We start from the raw sequence: 26619 nt of genomic DNA on the forward strand, positions 1-26619 counted from the left end.
AACCTGGAGAGATGTTTCAAAGACCGGGGAGTATCGTTCATTGTAATCAGGTGTGATCTTAGAGGCTCTTGCAGCTTCTCGAATGTTGCCATTGCTGTCATAAAGACAAACAATATCTGATCCTTCAATAATAACACTCGTTGTCTCTGATGATATGTATGGCAAACCAATCAGAAGTGGTAGGAAGAAGCAATGGGTCGGTCATCTCGACTGAAACCTAATGTCCAGACTGCTCCGTTGTTAATCAGAATCCTCAATTTCTCGCTACACATGCTGTCCATGGCTTCCAAATCGTTATTGAAGAAGCTTTGCAACTTCAGCTAGACGTATTCTATCGGTGTTTCCCCACTTTCTGTCTGCGCATTTCGGGTTCGCTCCATTTGAACCATTTCCGAATTGCACATTGCACTGTGACACGCGCGCTCATCATTTCCGATCTGTGTTGGTACGCGCGCGTTTTACTAGTGAATGCGGGTCAAATTGTACTATGGAAACGGCAATAATAAACATTCAATTGAACAGCTAAAACGAAGAAGATCGTTTTATACTGACCACATCTGCTTTTACTAACTAGAAATCTAAGAGAATTAATAAATGGATATGCCAAATGGTAAGATAATTTGCTTATGTAGTATTTTTATTATATAATACTGTAATTGCATTGATTATTAAATTGATTTAGGCCTATACTGTACAATAATTCATTTTCATTTCTTTTGTTATTAAGGTCCTATGCATAAGTCTGGGACCTGTCGTAGACATGAATCGAACAACCGAGAGCGCTCTCTCGAATTACCGTCATCGTTTAGAAGACCTAAACAAGTTCCAGTAAATTCAACAAATGATTCTGATGCTGGAACAATCAGAAACTTGCTAGCAAGTGCCGATTCTGATATTCAACGGTTTACTGATCTGATGTCCGATTACGTCGACTTAGCCGATAGACGAGTTAAAAATTTACAAGAACCACCGGCTGGTGCTTTCCCCGGAGGAACGACAGATGAAAAAATACAATATTATGAAAACAGACGTCGGATGTGTGCACACGCATACGAAATGAGTTTGAAATCAAGAAAACGTGATGAAAATGCGAATAATTTACAGATTTTCCAAGATGACGGTTTTAGAAAGAGATATTTTCTGAGAAAAGAAATGAGGATGGAAATGAAACGCAAAGCAGAGGAAGAATTTGCACAGCTATGCGAATACATAGTTGAAATCAGACAACGTAAATTTAATCGTGCTAATAGTGTAGCCGATGTTCAAGAAGTTGGACATTCCCGCTCAAATGAAGAGTCACAGGCGTTACTGACTAGACGACAGTTAGTTGAGAGCGAAGATGGGAATAGAGTAATGGATCATAGTGCTGGTGATGGAGCAACGAACCAACACCAAGGAGATGTAATGGCACGTCGTGACGAGACCACGACGCCAGCCATTGATGGTGATAACGCAACAGTAGGCAGTAATCAACAGGAAGGTACTACTTCCCAACCTCGCCGCCACCGTTGGCGAATTCGTGTGCCGTGGCTTCGACGGATCTGGCGATGGGCACGCAAGCATCGACGGCGAAACAGCAGAAGTATCCCGGATGCTGCAGCAGACAACCAATAGTGTTTTTTTATAACTTTCATGATATTTGTATTTCAAAATGTGAATTAAACAAGGTTTCATAGCAAAACGAGTTTTAAGTATTATTGTTCACACACAAGAAGCTGGAAATAATTCCAAAAACAAAAGCTTAACATTTCTGTTTAAAAAAAACTCCTAATAGCATGGTATGTAACATCATACCCCCATACAAAAAAATACACTTTTTCCTCAACGTAAACAAACACCTATTTCGACACAACAGTCTACTGTAATTTTGGTATCGAATAAATAATTGGTATACTTTGATAAGTCATTTCAGCCAAAATAGTTTGTTTAAAAAAAAAATCCTAATAGCATGGTATGTAACATCATACCCCCGCCCCCCACCCATACAAAAAAATACACTTTGTCCTCAACGTAAACAAACAAACAACAGTTTACTGTAATTTTGTAGCCAGCGACTCCAAAGAACATCGGCCCTCGCAATGTCTTGTTTCTGAAAACAATACTATGCGGGGATCGAGGTTCTGGTACATGCACATGGTATCAGCCGGGGTCATGGTATACCAATTATTTATTCGACCCAACTCCCCACCTTTAAACTCACTCTGAAACGAACGCGATACCCCTATACTATTATAAACTATCAATTATAGCAAGGAACTTGTTGATTGCACTTTTGTCCATTAATGTATGAAAACATTGTTTAGTCGAAGTTGATAATGTAAGCTATTCACATTAAATTAATAGGATAGTTTTATGTTAACATTATTGCGAAAATATCAAGAAACAAAAACAACAGTTGTTGCTGAATGCAACCGGCAAAAATAAACCGGGAAAGGGGGTCCTTTCAAATTGAACAGACACTCTGTTCATTCTAAATTAAGCAATTTATTCTTCTGTCTCTTTTGTATTTTCTCACACTAGGAATTATTCGTACATAAGATAGCGAATGATTTGCTTTGGTAGTGGAAGCGAACTTTGATAAGTCATTTCGGCCAAAATAGTCGCGAATAAACAACCTGGAGAGATGTTTCAAAGACCGGGGAGAATCGTTCGTTGTAATCAGGTGTGATCTTAAAGGTTCTTGCAGCTTCTCGAATGTTGCCATTGCTGTCATAAAGACAAACAATATCTGATCCTTCAATAACAACACTCGCTCTCTCTGATATGTATGGCAAACCAATCAGAAGTGGTAGGAGGGTAAATGGGTCATCTCGACTGAAACTTAATGCCAGACGGCTCCGTTGTTAATCAGAATCCTCAATTTCTCGCTACACATGCTGTCCATGGCTTCCAAATCGTTATTGAAGAAGCTTTGCAACGTCAGCAAGACGTATTCCATCGGTGTTTCCCCACTTTCTGTTTGCGCATTTTGGGTTCGCTCCATTTGAACCATCCGAATTGCACATTGCACTGTGACACGTGCGCTCATCATTTCCGATCTGTGTTGGTACGCGCGCGTTTTACTAGTGTATGCGGGTCAAATTGTACTATGGAAACGGCAATAATAAACATTCAATTGAACAGCTAAAACGAAGAAGATCGTTTTATACTGACCACATCTGCTATTACTAACTAGAAATCTAAGAGAATTAATAAATGGATATGCCAAATGGTAAGATAATTTACTTATGTAGTATTTTTATTATTATATAATATTGTAATTGCATTGATTATTAAATTGATTTAGGCCTATACTGTACAACAATTCATTTTCATTTCTTTTGTTATTAAGGTCCTGTGCATAAGTCTGGGACCCGTCGTAGACATGAATCGAACAACCGAGAGCGCTCTCTCGAATTACCGTCATCGTTTAGAAGACCTAAACAAGTTCCAGTAAATTCAACAAATGATTCTGATGCTGGAACAATCAGAAACTTGCTAGCAAGTGCCGATTCTGAGATTCAACGGTTTACTGATCTGATGTCCGATTACGTCGACTTAGCCGATAGACGAGTTAAAAATTTACAAGAACCACCGGCTGGTGCTTTCCCCGGAGGAGGAACGACAGATGAAAAAATACAATATTATGAAAACAGACGTCGGATGTGTGCACACGCATACGAAATGAGTTTGAAATCAAGAAAACGTGATGAAAATGCGAATAATTTACAGATTTTCCAAGATGACGGTTTTAGAAAGAGATATTTTCTGAGAAAAGAAATGAGGATGGAAATGAAATGCAAAGCAGAGGAAGAATTTGCACAGCTATGCGAATACATAGTTGAAATCAGACAACGTAAATTTAATCGTGCTAATAGTGTAGCCGATGTTCAAGAAGTTGGACATTCCCGCTCAAATGAAGAGTCACAGGCGTTACTGACTAGACGACAGTTAGTTGAGAGCGAAGATGGGAATAGAGTAATGGATCATAGTGCTGGTGATGGAGCAACGAACCAACACCAAGGAGATGTAATGGCACGTCGTGACGAGACCACGACGCCAGCCATTGATGGTGATAACGCAACAGTAGGCAGTAATCAACAGGAAGGTACTACTTCCCAACCTCGCCGCCACCGTTGGCGAATTCGTGTGCCGTGGCTTCGACGGATCTGGCGATGGGCACGCAAGCATCGACGGCGAAACAGCAGAAGTATCCCGGATGCTGCAGCAGACAACCAATAGTGTTTTTTTATAACTTTCATGATATTTGTATTTCAAAATGTGAATTAAACAAGGTTTCATAGCAAAACGAGTTTTAAGTATTATTGTTCACACACAAGAAGCTGGAAATAATTCCAAAAACAAAAGCTTAACATTTCTGTTTAAAAAAAACTCCTAATAGCATGGTATGTAACATCATACCCCCATACAAAAAAATACACTTTTTCCTCAACGTAAACAAACACCTATTTCGACACAACAGTCTACTGTAATTTTGGTATCGAATAAATAATTGGTATACTTTGATAAGTCATTTCAGCCAAAATAGTTTGTTTAAAAAAAAAATCCTAATAGCATGGTATGTAACATCATACCCCCGCCCCCCACCCATACAAAAAAATACACTTTGTCCTCAACGTAAACAAACAAACAACAGTTTACTGTAATTTTGTAGCCAGCGACTCCAAAGAACATCGGCCCTCGCAATGTCTTGTTTCTGAAAACAATACTATGCGGGGATCGAGGTTCTGGTACATGCACATGGTATCAGCCGGGGTCATGGTATACCAATTATTTATTCGACCCAACTCCCCACCTTTAAACTCACTCTGAAACGAACGCGATACCCCTTTACTATATAAACTATCAATTATAGCAAGGAACTTGTTGATTGCACTTTTGTCCATTAATGTATGAAAACATTGTTTAGTCGAAGTTGATAATGTAAGCTATTCACATTAAATTAATAGGATAGTTTTATGTTAACATTATTGCGAAAATATCAAGAAACAAAAACAACAGTTGTTGCTGAATGCAACCGACAAAAATAAACCGGGAAAGGGGGTCCTTTCAAATTGAACAGACACTCTGTTCATTCTAAATTAAGCAATTTATTCTTCTGTCTCTTTTGTATTTCTCACACTAGGAATTATTCGTACATAAGATAGCGAATGATTTGCTTTGGTAGTGGAAGCGAACTTTGATAAGTCATTTCGGCCAAAATAGTCGCGAATAAACAACCTGGAGAGATGTTTCAAAGACCGGGGAGAATCGTTCGTTGTAATCAGGTGTGATCTTAAAGGTTCTTGCAGCTTCTCGAATGTTGCCATTGCTGTCATAAAGACAAACAATATCTGATCCTTCAATAACAACACTCGCTCTCTCTGATATGTATGGCAAACCAATCAGAAGTGGTAGGAGGGTAAATGGGTCATCTCGACTGAAACTTAATGCCAGACGGCTCCGTTGTTAATCAGAATCCTCAATTTCTCGCTACACATGCTGTCCATGGCTTCCAAATCGTTATTGAAGAAGCTTTGCAACGTCAGCAAGACGTATTCCATCGGTGTTTCCCCACTTTCTGTTTGCGCATTTTGGGTTCGCTCCATTTGAACCATCCGAATTGCACATTGCACTGTGACACGTGCGCTCATCATTTCCGATCTGTGTTGGTACGCGCGCGTTTTACTAGTGTATGCGGGTCAAATTGTACTATGGAAACGGCAATAATAAACATTCAATTGAACAGCTAAAACGAAGAAGATCGTTTTATACTGACCACATCTGCTATTACTAACTAGAAATCTAAGAGAATTAATAAATGGATATGCCAAATGGTAAGATAATTTACTTATGTAGTATTTTTATTATTATATAATATTGTAATTGCATTGATTATTAAATTGATTTAGGCCTATACTGTACAACAATTCATTTTCATTTCTTTTGTTATTAAGGTCCTGTGCATAAGTCTGGGACCCGTCGTAGACATGAATCGAACAACCGAGAGCGCTCTCTCGAATTACCGTCATCGTTTAGAAGACCTAAACAAGTTCCAGTAAATTCAACAAATGATTCTGATGCTGGAACAATCAGAAACTTGCTAGCAAGTGCCGATTCTGAGATTCAACGGTTTACTGATCTGATGTCCGATTACGTCGACTTAGCCGATAGACGAGTTAAAAATTTACAAGAACCACCGGCTGGTGCTTTCCCCGGAGGAACGACAGATGAAAAAATACAATATTATGAAAACAGACGTCGGATGTGTGCACACGCATACGAAATGAGTTTGAAATCAAGAAAACGTGATGAAAATGCGAAGAATTTACAGATTTTCCCAGATGACGGTTTTAGAAAGAGATATTTTCTGAGAAAAGAAATGAGGATGGAAATGAAACGCAAAGCAGAGGAAGAATTTGCACAGCTATGCGAATACATAGTTGAAATCAGACAACGTAAATTTAATCGTGCTAATAGTGTAGCCGATGTTCAAGAAGTTGGACATTCCCGCTCAAATGAAGAGTCACAGGCGTTACTGACTAGACGACAGTTAGTTGAGAGCGAAGATGGGAATAGAGTAATGGATCATAGTGCTGGTGATGGAGCAACGAACCAACACCAAGGAGATGTAATGGTACGTCGTGACGAGACCACGACGCCAGCCATTGATGGTGATAACGCAACAGTAGGCAGTAATCAACAGGAAGGTACTACTTCCCAACCTCGCCGCCACCGTTGGCGAATTCGTGTGCCGTGGCTTCGACGGATCTGGCGATGGGCACGCAAGCATCGACGGCGAAACAGCAGAAGTATCCCGGAGGCTGCAGCAGACAACCAATAGTGTTTTTTTTTTAACTTTCATGATATCTGTATTTCAAAATGTGAATTAAACAAGGTTTCATAGCAAAACGAGTTTTAAGTATTATTGTTCACACGACACACAAGAAGAACACCTTTCGACACAACAGTCTACTGTAATTTTGTAGCCAGCGACTCCAAAGAACCTCGGCCCTCGCATTATCTTGTTTCTGAAAACAATACTATGCGGGGATCGAGGTTCTGGTACATGCACATGATATACCAATTACTTATTCGACCCAACTCCCCACCCTTAAACTCACTCTGAAACGAACGATACACAAGAAGTAGGGAAATGAAGATAAATATAGTCTTCTCCAACCCTGGACTTCTATAACGTTAATAGTTAATCTATAATATGATGAAATGGGATCTAAATTTTAATTAAGTGGCAGAAAAAAACATTTAGTATGAAATTAAGGGTGTTGCCTGGGCAACTGGGGAAAACACCTCTGCGTCCGCCCCTGCAGGTGATTATGTGCATAAAAAATTATGCGAGTGATTTTTTCCCCACGGACAATGAATTGCACAGCCAATCAAATGACTAAATCATTTGCTGGTCAAATTGCAACTTTTAATATTGTCCATCATCCACGTTATCAGCTGCAAAGAAATTACAAGATTAATTCACCAAAATGTACAGTAGGTCTCGCCATCATGTGACTTTTTAAAGAATAATTCACAACAGAGAAATCAGGAAACCATTTTCACAGGCAAAAAACAAAATTTATTTACATAAGAAAATACAAGTCACAAAGTCTTATAGACAAAGTATAAATTGTTTATGAACTACAAACTATACCAGACTATTATTTTGCCAAGTGATAATTGGACAGAGTTAATTCAGTAATTATCCTATTCCATAACAATGTTCAATATATTCTTCAATGCTTGTTGGTACTGCATAAACAATGACACCTCCTGGTTGTATGGGGATGCTTGTTCAACCTTCAGTTTAGCCTCAGCTTGTAGAACCTGTTGAGCAAGTCCAGAATTTTTCAAGGATACTTTAGCCTAAATAAAACAGAAAAGAGTAAATATGTGTAAATAATATATTACAAGAAATGTTATTTAGTGTAATTCAGAGAAGGAATCCTCAACTGAAAATGATATTACCTTCTGACTGTTTGTTGCCAATGACCATAAAGCGGTGGATGCTATGTGCCTGGAATTTAAGGAATCTGCATGTAGCTGAGACATTAGGAACTTTACCACTTTATCTAAATGAAATTACATGAAATACTGTAAATAATAACATTTAATAATAATCCAATTTTAATTTTCATCACTAAATTTTGTAAATATCAACCCGGATTTATTATATCTAGAAATATATGTGAATAACCCAATAGTTTGTTGTTTAATATCATAATATATTTGTTTTAAGTCCTCATAAAAAGTGTATGCTTACCAGAAGCTAGAAGCTTTGGTTTATTGGTGGTGTTGAAACACAAGTTGCGGATAATCATAAGTGCAGGTTGGCTTAAACTAGTGGTTGGTAACATGGCATATTCAAGTAGCAGCTCCAAAGAACCTATAAGAAAGTAATAGCATAACTATTATTAAACAGCCTTAAATATCCCCATCTGTTAAACTACATTTTGACATGTGAGCCTGATAATACAAACAAAGAAAAAAGGGAACAACTTTGATATTGGTTATTAAATAGTTTTTTAAATATGAATGGTAAGTAATTGTTGCAACATGCACGTAAAAGGAGAACATACAAATGAACATTGGGATGCTCTGAAAAAGGTCGTTAACTGAAAACATGGAGAGGAGGGAGGGAAGTTGAATTTAGTTTACTTCGCCAAACTGGCGAGTTGATGTCTTTTTATTTTTTTTGTGTTTGCATCTTTGACATCGATATTGGTTATTAAATAGTTTAAAAAAAATATAAATAGCAGGTCATTGAATTGCAACATGTACTTAAAAGGAGAACATCTGAAAAGCATCACAAATTAAGTGCAGGTAGACCAATGACATTCCATGATGGTGAAACATATGACACCCAAAACAAATGTGTTGACTCCAGTACACATTTGAACATTTGCGTTTTAGGATGATTGGTGTTGCAACCTATGCTGACACAAAAAAAAACAAAAACATTTCTGGCTTTACTAGTTCTTTGGTGTGAATGCAATACCCTATCTGGACAACGGTACAAATCTATTGATGGATCCAGCTGGCCCGGTTCCCCTAAATTTAGAAAATTTCAATGCATAAGATAGGACAATTTTTAGGCCCAGCTCACACATTAACGAACATTTTCAGTATGTTCTCTTACCTGTAATCCTCATAATCATAATCTGCCCTTCAGTTGAGAAACTAAGATTAGTGAGTAGATGCAACCAGCGCTGCGAGTTGAGCACTTTACTCTGCATATCCTTGCCTCTCTTTGCCGGTGTTACCTCTATAAAACCCTGCAAGAAGTTACTCTTCCATAATATACTTCTACATTCAGCAGACCACATCAAATTACCAAGAACATTGAAAAGTTGCTGCTGTACTTCTGTATCCTCCCCTTTGTTTGAAATGGTCTTGACCCGTTCTCGGTCTGCAAGCTTGATGAGACTGTGAAGGAGGGAGTTTCCACTATGTCCAGCAGGGGTTGAAGCCATAGAGATACACACTACATGCAAATATGTTAAATGTTTAGAGATACATAACATCGATAAGAAAGTAGAGGTCTCCATTAAAATATTTATATTTTGTACCCAGTTAGCATCATTATAATTATGTCTCTTAAATGTACAATCTAGTATTTATTTATTATCAGTATTTAGGCACATGGCCAAGGATTAACAATTGTAAATTAATCACTGTCCTATCAGGGGATATTCTGTGAACCAGTTCACTAGGGTAACCCCCTACTCATCTTGAATGATAAACTGGGTTCTTTAAAGTGCACACACTTTTAAACTATGTACAATGGTTTTCTAATCTTTATCCGAGAAGACTTTTTCCACCACCAGAACTAGGAAGGAGTGAGTCAGCCTCGAACCTATGCCGATATTATTGGCTCTTTAGGTACAGTCCCCCTGCCTAATAGCTGCTCTCCATTACAAAAACTACTGATTAATATTATAATATTGATTGATTAAATGTTTACCTGTGGGGCACTTGGCTGTGTATGTAGACATAAAGTTAAGCACACTTAACAACAATGGCTGCTCCAATAGACACCATGACCACAAGCTTTGGATTAGTCCACTTAGTCCAACAAGATAGCCTGCCATCTAAAGTGTTAAAAACATAAATACTGTACTTCATTATCATTGCTTAAATAAAGAGAAAGAACTGGTATACCACTAACCACTTTTTTAACATTTGTAGCAGCCTCTGATGATACCAACAATGCTGTACATGTTGACAACTCCTTCAAAACTATTTCACTAAATAGTTTTTAAAACACACCTGAGTTTTTGTTGCTGCCTTCTTGAATGCTTAGGCCAAGGCATCTTGTTGAAAATAGGTGTGTTTTATATTCATGCAATAGTACAAATAATTTAATTTGGGTGAAAAATGAAATTTCTATTTTCATCTCATGAAATTATTTGTACCATTGCACTCATTGCAAACATTCATTATCTGCATGTATGCATCATGTTTCAGACCATGTTTTCCATCAAAGCAATGTTATTCCACATTCCAGGTTATGTTATTTGTTTTGTCTATGTCATCACTCACAAAGGCTGTACTTCTTCTAATTCTTACCTTGATTTCTGTGCTTGCAAACATGAAATTCTGAAGCAGGTTAAAAGCTGAAATGAGCTCAGAAATCAATGGATCATCCTGTATAAATAAAAACATAAATATATCACAACTATAATGTCAATGGCCATGCAGTTTGAATACATTAAATAATAACCTAATACTGTTTATAACACACCTGAGTAGATTCTTATCATTTGATTGGAAGATTGTGGGTCACATGATATGAACAATTTTTCGTTCAATTGTGGTATATTCCCATTGTTATATTCTCGTTGAATTTTGTATATTGTTACAAAATAAGCAATCACACAAGACACACAGCTACTGTAGGCTGTTGACGGATAGCGTTCACAAATCAAACTGTAGTGTGAACTATCTACTGTATTGTTTTACTCTGGCTCTTTAAATGGTTTAGGCCTTGGCCTAGCCTCTCGTTAAAAGTAGGTATTTTTATAACAAATAATGAGTGTTTTTTATTTGTGCAACGGAACCAATAATTTCATGAATTGAATGAAAAATGAAATGAAAATGTTTTATTTCACACCCCACATACTGTATGTGTTCTACTAATAAAGTACACTTACTCTTTATTAGTAGAACACATACATATTGTAATTGGAAACGATGGACACAATAACACGTATGATAGACAGATGTAACTTTAATTAAATGTAAAAACAAAGAAAAGTTTTAAAAGTTGATATGTACCTTCTTTTTTGAGTGTTTTGCCATTTTTAATGCTTCAATTTTCAGCTTTTCTTGTATAAACTTCATGTTGCTTACTAAACTATCAAGAAGGCCAGCTGAAGAAAAAATAAATATTAAAGCAGGAAAAAAAATCAGACTAATTGAAGCAATTTACCCAGTATCCTACAGCTTAAAAAAGACAAAACATGCCCTACTCTTATTGTCTCGTCCTTTGAATGCTTTGTTGATCTGTTGATCAGTGTATGATACAATAAGTAAAAGATTTTCACCATGAATGTGACAGTGATAGATAGGATACCAGAGGGCCTAATATGAACATTTTTCATTTATGATAATTGTCAATGTAATATCAGATTACCTTTCATAGCTGTATCCTTAGCGGTGTTGCATACAGCTAGCAGTGTCTTCAATGCCTGGTAGATGGCCATGTTCTCTTCTTGTTGCGAAGAACCTAGAGACTTAGGAAGGGTACCATCATAGCCCTGCAATATCACCTCACATAAAGTACTTCCACTTGCTATGGAGTCTATAATAATATATAAACATTAAACATCAATTGAAAAGCAATAATCTTTGGAAAGGTATATGAAAGAAACAGACTATATACAAAGATATCCAGTCTTTGTGAACTCATAAATATTTGACAACAGACAACAATTAATTAATTATAATTAAATTGTATAGTACCTCCATTATATTGTACAGATTCATCAAGCAAATCAATAATAGCTTTTGTTAAATCTGCATTAGTCTCTACACTGTTATCTTGTCCTTCGTATGAAAAAAGATGAGCCAGAAAATGCAGAGAAGCTATCCTTGTTGTTGAATATGTTGGTACCTTCAAAACATGTACAATACAGTCTATAAAATAAATATAAAACAATTTTTCTACACATTTCATTTCTAAAGCAATGTAAATATTGTATAGAAATTGTATTATAAAAACTGCTACAGGAGGTATATTATTATACAGGAAAATCCAAATTGTATGGTAAAAAGAATCTGTTCTAGATTACAGATGGTGTCCGCTTATGAGAGGTACAAAATTCACTGGCTTTTGAATGAGTGTCCGTTATGAGAGTCATCAACTTATGACAATTGTCCATACAGGGATGTTCAACTGCATTATGATTATTCCAACCTGAATCTAGATCTAAAATAACTGTGAGTTGTTTTTTTATTACTATGTTATTGCGGTGGAGGAAAAAAACAGATCTTTGTTTTAACCTGTAGTTCTGGGCCAACATTTACTAAGGACATTTTGCAGTTGTTCTGTACTGTAAGCAGCATTTAGCCTGATCATGGTGGAGAAAATGGCAAACACACACTGCCATACTCTCATAAGTAGATCATGCAGTGTGGAGTCTACAAAAGAAAACACAGAAACATATTTTTAAAAAGTAATAAAAATACTGTATTAGTAGTTTTAAATTAGAATAATACTGTACCATATTCAGACGTAATTAAATTGTTAATTGTTTGACTTGACTCACCAAGTATAGCGGCAACATTTAGAGCAAGAAGACCACAGCATTTTGGAAGCAGATTAAATCCTACTAATCTCTTAATATTATCATGATCCTGGATAATCTGGCATAAGATTAGATCAAGTATTTGAGCCACCATAACTAAATGATGTTGTAAAATTCTTGTAGAGGAGATGTTGGAAGCCGTGAGATCTTTTAGGTACCCATCAAGTAACTTCACATCAATTAACCTACATATTTAAATGAAAAATTAGAAGCAAATACAAGCCAACATCTTGAAATTATGATTGTATTAGGCCATGGGAAATAGATTATGGTTCTCCTCAGGCCACCTGTGTGTGAAATTACATCCACATAAACAAGTTACATCTGCCATCTTTGGTTTTATAAGAAACTCAGTATGTGGTAATATTTGTTGCACTATTTCTCATTATCTTCTCATTTGGATTTGATGTAAAACCATTGGTACAGTGTACATAAAATACACTATTCACTGCACTGTGTGTAGAAGTCCTAATCTGCAATGTCTTAAAGCCTATTCAGACTTTGATATTTACCGGGGTAAGCTGATTTCTTACAGTGACAATGAATGAAACCAACTTATCCAGAAAAATAAGCCTTCGGTTTCCAGTAAACTGATCATGAAAATTGTCATTCCTATTATTTACCTTAGCATAATCTCTGTAGTGGAGTTATTGGTCAAGGATGTACATGTATCTGAGGGCACAACAGACACCAGATTGTGCAAGACACGGCATAGTCCAGTTACTAGTTCAGGTGTTACCACACTAACTTCAGTACCTTTACTTATCATGCTTATTGAACTATTGTAGGAGCTGGTGACAGTAGAACTGCTAGAAGATCCTGGAAGTTGATTACCAAAATGAAAAAAGAAAAACAATTAAATTAAAAGCAACAGCAAAATAAATGAATAAATCCTATAATTCTAAACACTGGAAAGATTTAGACTAGACTATGCACGATGAACCTCTATCATGAGGTTCACCCATCGCGAGGAAAAAGATGATTAACAAATTTAACAAATAATGAATGTATTCATTGAATGGAATATTCGGTAAAATATTGACTGATCTTCATGCTTGTGGTAGTATTGCAGCACTCGATGCAGCTAGGCTTGCCAATGTTTAGAACAACAATAATTTACCTTGTTGACCAGGTATAGCAGGTCTTTCAAGTCCACTCATAGCATTGTTGTCGTGATTTCCTGATGCAGATATTGCCTGTAACAATGATTAAACTATTTATGTATTTTGTTAGTGCAAGTACATACTGAAGTACAGTATTAGGAATATGAGACACAAATAATTATATAAGTTTTGATACTACGTATAGTAAATTGAATGGTTATATGATTGCTTATCTTCTAGAATGAACACATGAAGAAGTTTAAAAATGTTTTCTGTTTACTGCATTAGAACAGAATTAAGGGCTTGAGATTATAATGAGAATAAACACATTTAAAAAAATTCAATTTCATTAACTTTTGTCTTTTTTCTATTTGAAAGATAAATACAGTACATTCCTATTTTATTATTTCCAATATTACACAAAAAAATATCCTTACATTATGTGAACTCGTAAGTGAACTGACAACTGTACCTGAAAAAAAAATCCAAAAAAAAATCAGATTACCATGCACTTTAAATAACCTAGTACTTCCTAAGATTGTTGCGGTCAAAAGCCTTCCATACTTTGATGGCGCTCCATATTCAATTAGACGTTGAGGGCTCTGGGGCTTCAACATTATCATTATTGAATAATGTACTTGAGCGAGTAAGATGTGTTTGTCCAGAGCTCCCGGTTTACACTTATTCATCACAATGCCTCCTAAACGTACCGCAGCAGCTACAGCTGCAAAGGCTTGGTCGCCAGCTCGTTCGGCCAATCCAGGTACGCAGGATGTTACGCCTAGCGATGATGTAGTAGATATTCAAGCTCTACATGTTAAGATCGATCGAATTATTACTACCTTGGATACATTTGGGAATCGCCTCATGAAGTTAGAATCATCAATTCGCAAAGACGAGAACTAAATGATCTGAAAAAGGCGTTTATCTACATGGAAAAGGGTAAGGAAATCAATACTTTATCTAGTAGCCTACGTGATAAAGCTGACATAATCAAGATTAAACACCTTGAATCGTCAATTGAAGATCTGGAAAATCGTAGTAAACGAAATAATATTGTTATTTACAACATACCCGAGGGGTCTAAAAAGGATATGAAATGCGAGGACTGTTGCTAACTTTCTCGTTAAACATATGAAACTGGATGCAGCGGACAAGATTGAGGTAGAGAGGGCTCACCGTACGGGTCGCCAATTGTCAATCAACTCGAGCGTGAGCAACAAACGTCCACGACCTATTCACTGCAAGTTACTTCGGTACGGGGACAAAAATCACATTTTAAGAAATGCAGCTAAATGCCTCAAAAACAACAAATACAAGAAATCTCAAATATTATTTCCAATGATGTTTCTACAAATGTACGAATGCAGAGAAAAAACCTACGAGACAAAGACCTTCCTACTCTACGAGACCATCCAGCGGTGGAATTTGCGTACATTCCATGGGGGTACCTGCAGTTATCCGATACAAGCTTACAACCAGTGAGTTCAAGTCATTAAAACCAAAGGATTCGATCTAAGACTTGTCAGATCGGTAAAGGTCAAGACGCAGTCATCTTTATTTGTGAGACCAATAACGAAGATTGTACCATTGGAATCTGCTATAGTTGATTAGTCATTTGAAAGACTTTCTTTATATTTAACTGGAATGTTGCGGTCAAAAGCCTTCCATACTTTGATGGCGCTCCATATTCAATTAGATGTTGAGGGGTCTGGGGCTTCAACATTATCAATCCTAAAGTGAACGTGTAAAAAATGTAATAGTCTAAAATTCTAATTATTAATCAACGCGTAGAAAATGATTTGACCATTTGATCATCGAATTGAGGGATTCAAAATCTCTGGATTACCAAATCTAATAAACGTTCAAGTTACAGTATTACAATACATCCGTGTTTAGTCTTCTTTAAAGTCTACGCCCGTAACAGAGGTCACAGAGATGAGTAGGGAGGTTACTCCTGTATCACCCACTAACGTACCACTAATGTAACATGGTTGATTTTTGTTATGTTATTGGTCAATGTTACAGTTGGTTGATTGTTACATTAGTGGGTGATACAACCCCAGTGTACTATGCCACACACAGCCACTCATAACGGGGCACTCTGAGAGAAAAGTATAGAATGGTAGACTAAATAATAAAAATAATAAATAAATGCTTGTTATGGGTACATATGTAGGCTGTCTAATTAATATTGTTTAACTTAACGCACTCTACACTTCTATGAGTAACTAGACTGTAGTGTAGGTCTGGCATCTGCAAGCTACCTGAAGCATCATTTACAGGTTGCGAAGCATGAAATGAAGTGATGACAAGGCAACACATCAAATTCGCAAAGACTACTGTTAAAGATGCTGAAATTACTTCAATATGTGAAATATACAGTAACTTACCACTTGTAGTGAGATTTGACTGTGTAGGTAGTGTACTATCATCTAGCAGGGTAACTGGTTGTATACTGCCTGACCCATAGTAGTTCTCAAGTGTACTGGATACTTCACCATAGAAGTTGTAATGCTGCAATAGTGCTAGAAGTGCTGGCTTTCCTAGCAGTAAAGCCTAACATTATAAACAACATTACAATCATATAAAGATGGATATTGAACATTTTAATACTATATAATGCATTTGTTATGTTTTAACATTTTATAGAACATTTATAACATTAATATATGTACTGTATCCACTGACATAATTACAAATACTTTCATTACATTAGGACATTAAACTTACCTGTGTATCTTCATCTTGAACACATGGCCCCTGCCACACAGCGGCATTTACCACCTCATCAATTCTATCAGGTAGGTCATGTGACAGAAGATTACACAACAGATTGGCGGCCTATATAACAATGCATAGATTAATGAAAAACATGCTCAAAAGATTATAAATAATGCGTGTAGGGAAATGGGGTCTGTAGGTTAACACTAAAATAGATCAGGAAAAAATCTATTCCATCAGAGAAACAGCCAAAATAATTTGTAAAAGAAAACCATTATAATTACCTGTTGCCTTACTAAGCTACATTCTGAATGGTCAAGAAGTTTGTCAAATACCATGGCCCATAATCCCCCTGGTAGCTGATGGCAACCATTTGCAATGGTTAAACAACCTGAAAGCGATGAAGCTAGACCAGATGCAATGCCAAGACCAGCAGCTCGTACCTACAGATAGTATTCAACATTATACAACATGTTATTTTATGATGATCTTTAGGTATTATTAATCATGTACACTCAGTGTGTGCCCGCATCCATCAGCAAGACAAGCCAGAGTCAGCATCAGTAAGCCAAAATATGCAGAATTTTTTAATATTTTGTAGTAAAGTGCAATGCATTATAGGCCTTATACACATAGAATTATCATCTCATCTAAATGTTTACAATAAGAGTTTACTCAACAGTATTCCAAACATGTTCCAGAACAATTAAGCATTAAAAGTTTAAAAACATGAAGAAAATGTATTTATTAGTTTAAAATGGAGACAACAATAAATTTACCTCAGGATCTCTGTAAGACCACAATGATACAACCCAGGCAAAACCAGCTTCTTCTGTCTCTGTACTTGTAGGCTTGGGAAACAACCACTCTTTAGCCCAATCCTTCATGTGTGTGTGGTGAGCTACCTCTGCAACAAGATGTCGCAGGCACAAGGTAGCGCTCTTTGTTACCCCTTTACCCATGTACGACATAGCTGTACCACCCCTTCCTACGTGAAATGCTGAGATTACCTATGTAAAAAAAGTTGCGAGCACAAGAAGCAATTATCAAGACACACACCACAATTAATTTCTCAAGAGCAGTTCCTCAGTTCTTTAAAATGAGTCATCTATATTATAATTTGAGTAAGGGAAAAAAGGTTTGTTATTGTAAAACTGCTAGGTCTACGAAAATTGCACTTATACTTTGAATTAGACAAAATATGTGAGTCGGACCTTCGCCTCACCATGGTTGGGACTGAGGTAAGAACATTTTGAAAAATAGAGCTGCTAGGTCCCCAGAAATGACACTTCAACCACTTTGCGCGGCCCAATGTAGACCTTTTTGCGACGTCAAGCAACACGCAGCTCCCGACAGTCTGCAGTCGATATCGGGATGCACATGGGTGGGCGGTGGATGCCCTGTTCATACCATGGGATGACCTTTACGTATTCCGAAGCGGAAGGACTTGCTGAGCTCGGGTGAACTGCACACTCTCTCTCTGGAGCCAGGGCACATCAGCTTTGAACGGGGTGGCGCTCGGCTAGTGTTCAGGTAAGATTTCCTTGCAAAATCTCAGACATTGAACTTCTCGCCGCCGACTGTGTTTATTCCCACCAATGTTGCACTTTCGAGGATTGAGGAAGACAGACTTTGGTGCTCAGTGCGGGCACTGAAATTCTATTTCAAACATGAGTCCGTACGTGTCTCAGGGTCTCATCTGTTCATTTCAACAGTTTCACCCTTCCGACCTGCTGCTCGGTAGACTATTGCAAACTGGGTTGTGGACAACACATTGAAGAACAATCTCTACACACAAAAAAACGTGCGGTATCTTAGTCTTCGCCGATAAATCTAAAGAACTGAGAAGCGTGTACTGTTTTGTTAAGTTTAAATTAGAAAATATGACAAAACGAGTTCAGTGGAAAGAATCAGTAATTCGCGACTTAATAGCCCTGTGGGGAAGCCCTGAATTTAGTGACAAAATAGAGGTAAGAAACTGGAGGACAAGCAGTATCAACAAGATTGGAGTGTACAATGAAATAGCCAAGAAGCTAAATTTGGCCATCCTAAAAAAGAAGGTATCCAAACGAAAATAAAAGGTTTAAGGTGTTTTTATGTGAATTTTATTACGTAAACCGCAATGTGAGCACATTGTCATGTTATTGAAAACTCTGATACTGTAACATGCATGTCTGAACACACCCCTGGATGACTTGTTTGTATGTATGTATGATGACTCCCGAGTATTACTATGGGCAGAACCCATATGCTTATAGGCCTAGACCTAGTAGTATTGAGTGTCCCACTGGGAACGTAATTCAAGACCCAAATGATGTGGTAGAATTAACCGGTTCTGCGGCTGAGCTTTCCACAGGGAGTCAGGCCTAGTCTCCCACAGGGAGCGTATGCCTAGAGGTGGGGGGAAACAATCATGGATAATGATAAATCTTTAGAAAGCGAATCTATTGGGTTTGAAAACATATTCAAGGCCAACATGCCCACTGGGCCAAACGTCAAGCTGGCACACAGTGCGAAGGTACTGATTTCAGAAAAATTGGGTGAAGAGATCATGACAAAAACCATGGAGAAATACACCACTCCGGGAAATATCCCAAACTTATTGGTTCCTACAGTGAACCCGATTATATGGGAAAATTATATGGGAAAATCAAACAGCTAGCTCGAGGTCAAAAAGACCTCCAATTACAGAGGATTCAGAGACCTCTTATCAGTGGTATAACTGCACTGCTGGCGATCCAGCAGGGCCAAACAACACCGGTTCAGGAAGAGGTGTTGGCGCTAATGGCACACACTAATTTTGAGCTAAATATGCTTAGACGTGAAACAATGCGTAAACCACAGGTCCCAGTGACAAAATTGCTCTTTGGTGATGAACTCGGAAAACGTGTTATGGATATTATTTATACCTTAAAAGTACGATATGTGAACTATGAAACCCATATGTCAACATATTAAAGACACATTCTATGGCTATTGCTAACACTATTTCCCCAATAACTCAAAACCATCCAAGTGCCACTTGCTTCCTTTTGTCATGTCAGGGCAGCAAGGTCAAAATACAATGACTGAAGTAACTGTTCGACAACGCGGGGTAGTTGGTGGCAGAGTATTGAAAATAAAACCAACATGTGTAGCGTTGTATAATGAATTCATGAGTGGTGTTGATAAACTTGATCAATACACACAGTATTATCCATTTACGTGTAAATCAATAAAGTGGACAAAAGAAATATGTATTTTATATGTTCCAAATTGCTATGTACAATTCATATGTATTATACAAAAGTAAAGTGCAAAACAGAGAATGCAAAACCTTTATTCAGTAAATAATGATTTCTACAACAGATGATGAAGAGATGGCTTATGCCAACGATGAGAATGTTGTGCCAACACATTGAGCCCCTGCGCATGATCCATTTACTAGGTTAGATGGAATCAATACCAATCAAGAAAATGCCAAGTCTGTATAAAAAGGGGAATCAGAAAAGAGACTAAGATATGTGTGCAGTTCTTGCAATGTCCCACTACATAAAGGTCTATGTTTCACAAGATTTCATACTGTAAAAAACTATTTTTCAGATTGTAATTTAGGGACAAAATAGAGGTAAGAAACTGGAGGACAAGCAATATCAACAAGATTGGAGTGAACGAAATAGCCGAGAAGCTAAATTTGGCCATCCTAGAAAAGAAGGCACTCATATCCAAACGAAAATAAAAGGTTTGAGGTGCGCCTACAAAGCAGTTCAAGATAACTTAATTAAGTCTGGAGCTGGAACTGAACACGAGTTCCTCTATTACGAGGAAATTAACAATATCATTGGGCATAGGCCCAATATAAACCCAACTCCACAGGCAATTGGAGATTCTTTGGCCCCTAAGGAAGTGGGATTGTCAAGCAATCATTTGTCAATGTCACAGCTCAGGAAACGACACGATTCAGGTAGGTTAGCCAACTATATACTACAGCTAGGCCTAGGCCTAAGTAATAATATTCTATTAAGTAAATAAAAATAATTATTATTATAGTCCCTGGCTATGTATATTAATAATTTCAAAGTATACAACCCTCAGAAACCAGTTAAATGTGGGATAAAATCGTTATTATTGCTGGTCTTTGAAGACATACTGTGGTGTTGGTGATAGGTTGGAAGTTAATACCATTGAAGGGCTGTTAGGCAACCTTGCAAATAAGGACCACAAGTTATTGGTGGCGTCATTCTATAATTCTGTAAGACTTAGTAAACGTTTACTTGATATAGGTACTCATGTATGTGGCACACTACGTAATAACAGAGGTGAACCACCTCCTATTTACAATGCTTCGCCTGCCAATTTGCCTGTTGGTGGCGTCATTGCAGGCCATGGTTGTCAAAATGGTTACTATATGACTATAGGTCAAAACACAATGACTGAAGTAACTGTTCGACAACGCGGAGTAGTTGGTGGCAGAGTATTGAAAATGAAACCAACATGTGTAGCGTTGTATAATGAATTCATGAGTGGTGTTGATAAACTTGATCAATACACACAGTATTATCCATTTACGTGTAAATCAATAAAGTGGACAAAAGAAATATGTATTTTATATGTTCCAAATTGCTATGTACAATTCATATGTATTATACAAAAGTAAAGTGCAAAACAGAGAATGCAAAACCTTTATTTAATGAGTGTTGTAAAGTCACTGATTTCTACAAACGCTACCTACTTCGAGTCATGCAACAATAAAATAACGACAACCGAAAAGTAGCGACGCTGCTTACGCACTATTAAAGGATCTATGCTCACCGGCATTGCCAAAAACGAAACAATATAATGAATTAACACAACTACTAGAAAACTACAAAAAGCAGTGGAAATCACTGTTGCTATGGAGACGGCGAACAAGGACACTGAGGAGTTAAAACATACACAAACCAGCACACACTATGTCAAACCGACAAAGACGCAGTCAGAGGCTAGGTACACACGTAATGCTAGCCAGCAGCAATGCTATAGATGAAGATGAATTTTTAAAGGCAGACTGCAGATTGTGTGGAAAACGAGGGCATATACAGGTCACATGTAGAGCAAAACGTCTACAAATCTAAAAAATCTACAATCATGGCAGACGTGGAGAAGATGTTCCATTCGTTCTTCGGGACTATTTAAGATTGTTTTGGTCAAGAAGAGAAAATTATCGAGTATCATATGAGAGTTCACATATTTGGCAATCATCCTTTATATTTCAAAGATGGCAACCTGTACACATCGGTGAAACATGTACAAAGACTTACTATATAATTATTATATACATTATATATAATATATATTATTAGCAATCCTGGCATTTGACAGGATTGGAACCAAGCCACTTGGATCAGTAGGCAAGAATCTTACTCGCGGAGCTACCAAGACACTCCCATTTCTGTAATTGTCACTAACCTCCAACAATACATTTAGTAACTGCTGACAAAGGGTTAAAGCATCCGTCTCAGAACAGTCTTTACTCCAATCAGGCCTGAAAAATACTCAAATTATTATTATTTGAATGAAACAATTGCAATTATAACGTACATATCATGCATTGTCCCATTGAGAAATAATTTAGGTTGCGCCATTATTACATTGCATTCTTTATTTTAACTTATGCATCTGTTCAAATAAGCTAGTGCTGGACATGCTTCAACGGCTGTGCATTCATTTTCTTTACAAAATGTATGTATGCATTGTGAACATATGTGTTTTGAGGAATATACCATCATGCTTAATGGCAATTTTATGTTAAAGGTCCTTTTCATTGCTTCTATTTGTCTTGCTGCTCTCTAGAAAATAATACATACATGTAAATACATACAGTACTTTGTTTTAAGGGAAAAAAACTGGTGTTGAGCATCATAAACAGCATCAAAATTTACCTTGCGGTAATGTGTACAATACAACTGAGTGTTCTCTCAAGTGAAGGTAAGTCATAGAAATGACGAGCATCGGCTAGGGTTAAACTTGCAAGTAAACCGTTGACAATATCACCTCCTATGTAACAAGATTTATGGCGCCTAAAAGAATACATAAAGTATAAAGAAAGTTTACATGTAATTTTATTAAAATCATTTTTTTCAAAATATTTATTTCCTCAAGCATTAATTAAAAATAGTTTTAAAGTAAGATAAAGTTGCTCAATTGAATTTGTATCTATATATTACATGTTTTTGTGTACGGTATTGTGAACGCTATGAATGTAATTTGGAAGAGCACCCTCTGTTGTTTTACACAGAGTAAATCACCCTAGTTACCACAAACGATGCGTCCTTTAGGTAAGGTTAAACCTTCTAATTTCATTGTTTATGCCTTTCTTATAATGTTATTGATTTGGATACGAGTAGGGACTTGATGAGGCCTACGCTTAATTTGTATAGATGGTCCCTCGAGTTGGATTTATTCAACGTCATCCTGTGAACTTGCAGTACTCAAAATGTCAGAGTAACTAAAAAAACTAAAAATTCAACAGCGAAGTGCAAAAGGAAGGCTTACACTTTCTGGAACTCTAGAGACCCTAATACAAAGCAATCAACCACACCAACAAGTACAAGATCAATTTGGCATAGTTGAAACTGCCTTTGTTAACCTAGTGGCTCTACACAAACAAGTTGTAGATGACATCGAAGACGAAAAGGAATATGAGGACCAGGAGACAGGGTTAGCTGAGGTCCAGGAAAGGTTTACCCTCTTGCAAATTACCCAAATAAATTATTGCTAACTAAATAACAAAGCACCCAGTCTTCAACCTAGTAGTTCAATGAAACCTCCTCCACCAGTTTTAAATGAAACACCAAAACCTACACTACCCTTATTTAGCAGTGTACGGGAAAAAGAATATATATCCGATTATTGAAGTGAATCTTGGAATGCTTAAAGTGAAGGTGTGGGTAAAACCTGTCTCATTAATGCTTGTCTTGGAAAGGAATATAAGTAGATAGTCTCGACAGTCTGATTGAAGTATATTCGAGCCTCACCGATACTTACAAATATATCCGATTATTGAAGTGAATCTTGGAATGATTAAAGTGATTGGTCGGGAAGGTATGATTAAAACCTGTCTAATCAATGCTTGTCTTGGAAAGGAATAAGTAGATAGTCTCGACAGTCTGACTGAAGTATATCCGAGCCTCACCGATACTTACAAATACCAAGTTTTACTTGGACAACTGGAGGTTAGCTGAGGCATATATTCATGAAGCCAAACCGTACACCAAGGATATGTATGAATTCAATGAATATCAACCAACAGTAGTTAATGATATACTAAACATACTTTATGAATGACAATGTGATTAAAGAAGATGCAATTAATATTAAAAAGCAAAAAATTGTCATACGTGAAGGTGATGGCGACATTGAAATCGTTAATGTTGAGTATGGAGAAAAACCTGACAGATGAAGTCATGGCATCACCCGGGCCATCACCTAGAGTCAACTGAACTAAATAACCAAGCACCCAGTCTTCAACCTAGTAGTTCAATGAAACCTCCTCCACCAGTTTTATATGGAACACCAAAACCTACACTACCCTTATTTAGCAGTGTATTAAGGGAAAAGAAATTTGCCCTCCTTAAAATTGCACTCGACAGTCTGATTGAAGTATATCCGATTATTGAAGTGAATCTTGGAATGCTTGTGATTGGTCGGGAAGGTGTGATTAAAACCTGTCTAATCAATGCTTGTCTTGGAAAGGAATAAGTAGATAGTCTCGACAGTCTGATTGAAGTATATCCGATTATTGAAGTGAATCTTGGAATGCTTGTGATTGGTCGGGAAGGTGTGATTAAAACCTGTCTAATCAACGCTTGTCTTGGAAAGGAATAAGTAGATAGTCTCGACAGTCTGATTGAAGTATATCCGATTATTGAAGTGAATCTTGGAATGCTTGTGATTGGTCGGGAAGGTGTGATTAAAACCTGTCTAATCAATGCTTGTCTTGGAAAGGAATAAGTAGATAGTCTCGACAGTCTGATTGAAGTATATCCGATTATTGAAGTGAATCTTGGAATGCTTGTGATTGGTCGGGAAGGTGTGATTAAAACCTGTCTCATTAATGCTTGTCTTGGAAAGGAATAAGTAGATAGTCTCGACAGTCTGATTGAAGTATATCCTGGAATGCTTGTGATTGGTCGGGAAGGTGTGATTAAAACCTGTCTAATCAATGCTTGTCTTGGAAAGGAATAAGTAGATAGTCTCGACAGTCTGATTGAAGTATATCCGATTATTGAAGTGAATCTTGGAATGCTTAAAGTGATTGGTCGGGAAGGTGTGATTAAAACCTGTCTAATCAATGCTTGTCTTGGAAAGGAATAAGTAGATAGTCTCGACAGTCTGATTGAAGTATATCCGATTATTGAAGTGAATCTTGGAATGCTTGTGATTGGTCGGGAAGGTGTGATTAAAACCTGTCTAATCAATGCTTGTCTTGGAAAGGAATAAGTAGATAGTCTCGACAGTCTGATTGAAGTATATCCGATTATTGAAGTGAATCTTGGAATGCTTGTGATTGGTCGGGAAGGTGTGATTAAAACCTGTCTAATCAATGCTTGTCTTGGAAAGGAATAAGTAGATAGTCTCGACAGTCTGATTGAAGTATATCCGATTATTGAAGTGAATCTTGGAATGCTTGTGATTGGTCGGGAAGGTGTGATTAAAACCTGTCTAATCAATGCTTGTCTTGGAAAGGAATAAGTAGATAGTCTCGACAGTCTGATTGAAGTATATCCGATTATTGAAGTGAATCTTGGAATGCTTGTGATTGGTCGGGAAGGTGTGATTAAAACCTGTCTAATCAATGCTTGTCTTGGAAAGGAATAAGTAGATAGTCTCGACAGTCTGATTGAAGTATATCCGATTATTGAAGTGAATCTTGGAATGCTTGTGATTGGTCGGGAAGGTGTGATTAAAACCTGTCTAATCAATGCTTGTCTTGGAAAGGAATAAGTAGATAGTCTCGACAGTCTGATTGAAGTATATCCGATTATTGAAGTGAATCTTGGAATGCTTAAAGTGATTGGTCGGGAAGGTGTGATTAAAACCTGTCTAATCAATGCTTGTCTTGGAAAGGAATATGTAGATAGTCTCGAAAGACTGATTGAAGTATATCCGAGCCTCACCGATACTTACAAATATATCCGATTATTGAAGTGAATCTTGGAATGATTAAAGTGATTGGTCGGGAAGGTGTGATTAAAACCTGTCTAATCAATGCTTGTCTTGGAAAGGAATAAGTAGATAGTCTCGAAAGACTGATTGAAGTATATCCGAGCCTCACCGATACTTACAAATATATCCGATTATTGAAGTGAATCTTGGAATGATTAAAGTGATTGGTCGGGAAGGTGTGATTAAAACCTGTCTCATTAATGCTTGTCTTGGAAAGGAATAAGTAGATAGTCTCGAAAGTCTGATTGAAGTATATCCGAGCCTCACCGATACTTACAAATATATCTGATTATTGAAGTGAATCTTGGAATGATTAAAGTGATTGGTCGGGGAAGGTGTGATTAAAACATGTCTCATTAATGCTTGTCTTGGAAAGGAATAAGTAGATAGTCCCGACAGTCTGATTGAAGTATATCCGAGCCTCACCGATACCTACAAATACCAAGTTTTACTTGGACGACTGGAGGGTAATACCAAGAGGTTAGCTGAGGCATATATTCATAAAGCCAAAACCGTACACCAAGGCCATGTCAGCGCTTCAAGAAAAGTACGGCCAACCAAGGCAACTGGTGCAAAGCGAGATTGGTCAAATAATGCAATCACCTGCAGTAAAGAGCTCAAAGCCTTTGCCCTTTCAGTACAATCTCTCGTGGGAATGCTAACATCTGTACAAGGTGCAAAAGGTTACGAGTTAGTGTGGTTCGCACATAGATCGTCATTCTAAAATACAGTATACAGCAATACATAAATAATTGTTTATATTGGCCTGCCAACTCTCCCGCTCTCAGATATAACCCTACATACATTTA

The 26619-nt window shown here is 37.2% G+C and overlaps 2 protein-coding genes across 2 annotated transcripts in view; one reads left to right on the forward strand and one right to left on the reverse strand.

Moving 5' to 3' along the window:
- Positions 1-26619, forward strand: part of LOC144850866 (transmembrane protein 70, mitochondrial-like) — a 164376-nt gene that overhangs the window by 55498 nt on the left and 82259 nt on the right. The gene's annotated exons all lie outside the window — the stretch shown is intronic.
- LOC144850800 (rotatin-like) overlaps positions 7536-26619 on the reverse strand; it is an 88133-nt gene continuing 69049 nt past the window's right edge. Inside the window, exons 25-44 of the mRNA XM_078708244.1 lie at positions 22525-22662; positions 22052-22127; positions 17404-17634; positions 16909-17067; positions 16634-16744; positions 16294-16459; positions 14338-14372; positions 13918-13993; positions 13421-13616; positions 12759-12982; positions 12493-12630; positions 11953-12126; positions 11624-11791; positions 11266-11360; positions 10558-10635; positions 9953-10079; positions 9128-9472; positions 8252-8374; positions 7957-8060; positions 7536-7854 (exon numbers count right to left, since the gene is read on the reverse strand). Of these exons, the coding sequence (XP_078564370.1) occupies positions 7696-7854; positions 7957-8060; positions 8252-8374; positions 9128-9472; positions 9953-10079; positions 10558-10635; positions 11266-11360; positions 11624-11791; positions 11953-12126; positions 12493-12630; positions 12759-12982; positions 13421-13616; positions 13918-13993; positions 14338-14372; positions 16294-16459; positions 16634-16744; positions 16909-17067; positions 17404-17634; positions 22052-22127; positions 22525-22662 (2923 nt within the window). The 3' untranslated portion in view covers positions 7536-7695. The remainder of the gene's footprint in view (positions 7855-7956; positions 8061-8251; positions 8375-9127; positions 9473-9952; positions 10080-10557; positions 10636-11265; positions 11361-11623; positions 11792-11952; positions 12127-12492; positions 12631-12758; positions 12983-13420; positions 13617-13917; positions 13994-14337; positions 14373-16293; positions 16460-16633; positions 16745-16908; positions 17068-17403; positions 17635-22051; positions 22128-22524; positions 22663-26619) is intronic.

Source organism: Antedon bifida, chromosome 8 (genome assembly GCF_963402885.1).
Source record: "Antedon bifida chromosome 8, ecAntBifi1.1, whole genome shotgun sequence".
Classification (NCBI taxonomy): domain Eukaryota; kingdom Metazoa; phylum Echinodermata; class Crinoidea; order Comatulida; family Antedonidae; genus Antedon; species Antedon bifida.